The sequence below is a fragment of the Pundamilia nyererei genome, unplaced genomic scaffold, assembly GCF_000239375.1.
Source record: "Pundamilia nyererei isolate P.nyererei 1_Seehausen unplaced genomic scaffold, PunNye1.0 scaffold00005, whole genome shotgun sequence".
In the NCBI taxonomy this organism is placed as follows: domain Eukaryota; kingdom Metazoa; phylum Chordata; class Actinopteri; order Cichliformes; family Cichlidae; genus Pundamilia; species Pundamilia nyererei.
The window spans coordinates 490,946-496,576 of record NW_005187406.1 but is presented as its reverse complement, the minus strand read 5'-3'; the positions used below and the strand labels follow the sequence as shown (position 1 = coordinate 496,576).

Below are 5,631 nucleotides of genomic sequence, written 5' to 3'. Positions count from 1 at the left end.
ATAACATAAAGGTTTTAATTGATCTTTGCTTGTCACATAAGTGGAAAAAGTAAAAGAGCACTTCAGTGTGCATTTTTAAGGGTTGTTTATTTATTAATTTGATCAGTACAAACTTTGATATTGCCACCTGTAGCACGATTGTCTAAAATCAGTGATTAAGTTTTGTTTTACTTGACTTCTTAGTTGAACCGTATTTGCAAATGTCATCATATCTGTAGGCAGCCAAATCATGGTTTGTTAGCTTGTAAGAGGAATTAGGTCATTATAAATAGGGAGTAAATTCAGTTTCATTTCTGTTTAACACCTTCCTTTATATTCTTGTCTGGGTCCCTAGCTTGAGTTTCGAATGAAGTTGTAGACTTGTGTTGTTCTTAGCGGCTCATGGTCAGATGTTTGATCGTGGCTCATTGCATCTGAATGCTGCGGTGCACAAATTTTCAATGTGTCACTGAATGCAATTCCAGCAAATCGCAGCAATTCGAAGAGAGCTTAAGAGAAGCCTTCCAACATTATCTTTGATCTCAAGAACAATTTGAAATAGCAACTCTTAATTTTAAAAGTGTTTTTGGAAACTGATACTGCACACAAAACATAACTTATCTAATAAATGTATTTACACCTAAGGTTCGATTATAAGGTTTTGTCATAAAGGTTTTTTGATGCTCTATCAGTTAACACTCTAAACTCAAAATGACCGTGTGAAAAAAGATTCAAGTTTCCATAAAGGAAGAAGGTATCCCTCTAGCTTTTTCCTTGTTTGTAGACATTCTTTACCACAATTTGCCAAGCTGCATACACCCACTTTTACCCATTTCTTCCAATTAAGTCCCTTTTACTGTTGTCCTGTCACCTTTACACTCTTTCACAGTAGTCAGCTTTTCCTATGGCACTTTGCATTGTTCTGCATTTTTACCCTTAATAAAGTTATTGAAATTTGACCCTCAGGTCAAAGTGTAGAGGTCATATTTCCGATTCTCTACGATATGACCTTTGATCCAGGACCCTGGTGGTCTGTATGCGTTCAAATTCAGGTCGGCTATTTCGATCTGGACTGAGGTTCGCCAGTGCTCTGCTTCCACCACCTACATCCTCTTCCTCATCATCGCGATTAAGGAAGGCCAGCTCGTTTTCATAGCAGAAAGAATTAGAGCTGGGGACTAGGTACTTGTTTTCCACCATGTCCTTGGCACTGCAGCGGGGGGTGGACGGCACCTCATAAGTTTTGTGAAAGTGAGAGTAATCCACCTTGTACAGGTTCTTCTCCTCAAACAACACAGGCTCAAACCGGTGTCCCCAAAGGATCTCTGAGGCCAAGTAGGAGCTGCGAGCCTGGGTGGTCATGGCGGTTGCTTCAACCATTCCCTCCAAGATGACAACAATCTCAAAGTCTGCGGTCTCCAAGTCCTGTTTGCTGATCCCAAAAAGAGGGCTCTCCTCATCTATCTCATGTAGAATAGTGATAGGTGAAACCAAGAAAATCCTATCCAGGCCTTTGTCAAAGCCCACATTAATGTCTATCTGGTCTAGAGGGATGTATTCCCCCTCGTCAGTTATCCGAGGTTTGATGAGCTGTGCTCTGACGTGGGCCTCAACAATGTGGCTCTTGCGCAGATTCCCTACCCTCCACATTAGACACAGCTTTCCATCCCGCATGGCAATGACGGCATTGTGGCTAAACAAGAGCGTTTGTGCTCGCTTCTTAGGCCTTGCCATCTTGGCCATGATGGCGCCAATCATGAAGCAGTCAATGATGCAGCCAACTATAGACTGAAAGACCACCATAAAGACAGCTACTGGGCACTCTTCAGTCACACAGCGGTAGCCATAACCTATGGTAGACTGTGTTTCAATGGAGAATAGAAAGGCAGCCACAAATCCATTGACCTGTAGAACGCATGGAGTGAAGTTGTCATCTCCAGCTGGGTTGTCCAGATCTCCATGCAGCAAAGCTATAACCCAAAAAGCTAAGCCAAAGGCCAGCCAAGACACAACAAACACAAGAGTAAAGACTATGAGCATCCATCGCCAGCGGATATCAACACACGTTGTGAAGATGTCGGCCATGTAGCGCTGCGACTTGTCGTCCATATTGGCAAACTGCACATTACACTGGCCATTCTTTTTCACAAAGCGGTTGCGGCACTTGCGGCGTGTGTGGATCTTGCCATTGCCAAATCCATTCATACCATGCATGGTAGTGAGGCGCAGACCCTCTTCTTCAGATGACACAATGCTGTAGCGGTTGATTCTTCCCACGCTCATGTTCCTGACGGCACCTCCAGCTGCAGGGTTAGAGTAGAAGGGCAGACCTGGAGTCCCAGTGTGGGATCAAGGCCCCTTCACAGCTTGATCACTGGCTCAGTTGCATGTCAGTGAGTCATTTAGGTGGATGGTTGGTAGCCTTGTGTCTTAATCCAATCCCTGCAGAAAAAAATCAGAAGAGGAGAATATGCCTGAAAACCTTTCTGTTTATTTGTTTGTGTATTTGAAATTAGATATTCATTATTAAAGCTTTTAAATGATACATGTATAACCACTTTTCTGTCCAGAAAATGACAATGAAATGTGTATTTAAGCCTACAACGACTTGGTTCTTTGCATATATTTATCTGAATGACAATGTTTTTTCAGGACATCATATCATTACCTTTCACAGCATTATACATGTTTTTTATTAAAAAACACACACACACAAAAAAAACTACACTGACCTTCTGTAAAATTTCAAGTTATCACTAGTTTCTATGTCCACACGTGTCTTAATCAGTGCAGTCAGTCTTGCTAGAGTCCATCTTCTTTTAAGTTTGTAGACTCCCAAATCTATGCTGAATAAATAAAAAACTAAGACTTTCAGTATTGTAGCAATATTGTTTCTGTTGTACTTCCTAGTCAGTGTTGGGAAGGTTACTTTTAAAATGTATTCCATTACAGAATACAGAATACATGCCCCAAAATGTATTCTGTAACGTATTCCGTTACGTTACTCAATGACAGCAACGTATTCTGAATACTTTGGATTACTTAATATATTATCATGCTTTTTACAACAACGTGAATGTACTATTGCTGTGTGATTTATTACTATTACTGAAGGTCCGCGACTCCGAACTGTAGTAAAGGGACCTCTGACTAATACGGCGGGGTCGCTGTCGGCTTGTAGCCGAAAAATAGCTTTACTTTGTTGTGTGGGTCAACTTTTCTTGCGAGAGACAGAGAGAGGCGTTGAAAGACTGCTCCAACGGAACTTAGAGGAAAACACGAACACGGTGTACAGTCGAGTCTTAATAGCTTACTTACAACTGGGCTCGTCAGGCTCTCTTCTTGGCTGAAGTGGTTATTATTATATTTACATGCTTCCAGCTCCCGTTTTTCCTCGATGACAACTCATACCTTTCCACTCCCCTTTTTCTCCCTCCTCGCGCTCACAGACCCATAACGTGTATGGCAGTCCATTCTCCCTGCAGCACGGACTACACTGCCCATGATGCTACAGTCTTTAGAGCTATGCTTGTAGCATTCTGCCTGTTAGCTTAGCACAACAACAACAACAACAACAACGAAAAGGCGCTCTCTCACCCAGGAAACACACAGTCGCAGAGAGAGAGAACGTCGCCCTGTAACCATGGCAACCGTAACACTGCCACCTGGAACAACAGAACGTAGCTGTCAAACAAAACCCAAACAGTCCTGACCCGCGACAAAATGAAACAGGAAAGTACCGCAGTGTAATCCATTTATTTCAACAAAGTAACTGTATTCTGAATACCACCTTTTTAAACGGTAACTGTAACGGAATACAGTTACTCATATTTTGTATTCTAAATACGTAACGGCGGTACATGTATTCCGTTACTCCCCAACACTGTTCTTAGTACAAGCTGTAGTAGTAGTATCCATCTTCCTTTCGCTAAACCTCACGACTCAAAATCCAATTGGTCCTCACTCAAGGGCCCTCATGTCTTTTGATGTTGACTGGGTAAGTGAGGAGCTGGCCTCACAGCACAGCCACTTCTGTCAACTAGCATTTCCCCTGCTTTTCTCTTGCAAATTATAAAGAAGGTTCACAGTGGAGGCCTTACCCTGCCAGATGTTTATTATTACTTAATGAACAAATTAACTCTTGTATGAGTCACTGCTCCTAATTGTTCTTTTTAATATAATGAGGATGCCTGTTGAATGAGCAGTGTTCAAAAAGTTATGAGAACAGGTCCATTAAAATCAAAAGCCTCACCTGATTTAAATTTTGCGGATCGTAAGACCCTCAAGCCAATTTTGAGGTTGGCTGGGTTTTTTAAGCTCTCTCAGTGAAAGTGTCATTATGTTGCCATATTAACTGGTGCTTCTACAATCGGCACAAGTGTGTCAAAACTGCAATTTTTCAGGCTTGATGAAGGTGCAGCCACATCTAGTGACTGATCCAGGTTGTGAACTAACATTTCGCCAGTGTAGCCACGAGACTCCGGAAATGGGACGCTGGTACACACTACCAGCGTCATGAAAGACATTGACATGAAAGACAAGTTTAAGTTTGCTCTATACAATTTTGAGGTCTGTTGTCAAATCATAGAAACCTGTCTAAGTGATCCGAAAAGAACTTCCAGGAAGAGACCTAAAAATATAAGTAGCACAAGAAGATGCTTTAGATAAGAGATTGGCCAAAGTTTAATCAGGTTTTTGAATCACAGCTCATAAGAGAGGCCATTAAGTACTAAGGAATCCTACAAAGTCGTATAAACAGTCTATTATTATAATTCTTCCATTGTTTCTTTTGAGGCCATTGTCCTTTTAGCATTCTGCTTCTGCCAGGGGACTGGATGGGGTAGTACTTGTTTATTTAAACTCCTAAGGGTATGTGTGCCACTGATTCCATGGACATGCAATTCCAGATGCTATATAAAGAGATTAATAAAGACGGGCTCTATTTATTTGGCCCCATTCTGTAAAATTTCCAGGGTTATTAATCATGTTGTGAGGGTGCTGCAGGTTCATATTCTCTTCTCTTGCTGCAGCATACAAGTAGGTAGAGGATTTTCTCCTGGTACAGTGCCCGGTATTGCATAATAATTCTTAATTATATGCTAGAACTTGAGCTTACAACAATATGATGAGGTAGACACATGATAAGTTGATATTTTAAACCTTGCAAGTGTAGAAATGTCAGAGTGGGATAAAATGGATCACAATTAGTAGAGCTGTAAAATGACTGTTTGGCAGCAGATAACCTGGCCACTGAGCTGGATGTCGAGCCTGAGGATTAAGAAGTTTGACCCATGGGAGTTTACTGAGGTCCCTCTGGGTGCAGACAGCTTTTATCGCCTGGACACATCCGTTGTGTGTCTGCCTTCATGATTTGGACCCTGAAGACTAGACAGTTCAGTCATGTGCAATGTAAAATCCCAGGTGTCCTGCCGTCTGCCTAACACTCGCACTACGCGCTGCTCTCATTCACACTCTTTTCAGGTGTAAGTTCTCTTGATCTCTAGCCCAATTACATCATGCACAGTCTTTAAATTGTCCAATTAGGTAAATTCTTCTGTGTCAGGAAAACAAATATGCTATTTTTACATGTTTGCTTTCGACAAATGTTGCATTACACTCCCAGAAGAGCACAGCTAAAAATAGCAACCTTAC

At 41.7% G+C, this 5,631-nt stretch overlaps 1 protein-coding gene across 1 annotated transcript in view; it reads right to left on the bottom strand.

Annotated features, from left to right (window-relative positions):
• Positions 1-938: 938 nt before the first annotated feature.
• Positions 939-5,631, bottom strand: part of kcnj12a (potassium inwardly rectifying channel subfamily J member 12a) — a 7,271-nt gene continuing 2,578 nt past the window's right edge. The window contains exon 2 of the mRNA XM_005721618.1: positions 939-2,421. Coding sequence (XP_005721675.1) covers positions 961-2,262 — 1,302 coding nt within the window. The 5' untranslated portion in view covers positions 2,263-2,421 and the 3' untranslated portion in view covers positions 939-960. The remainder of the gene's footprint in view (positions 2,422-5,631) is intronic.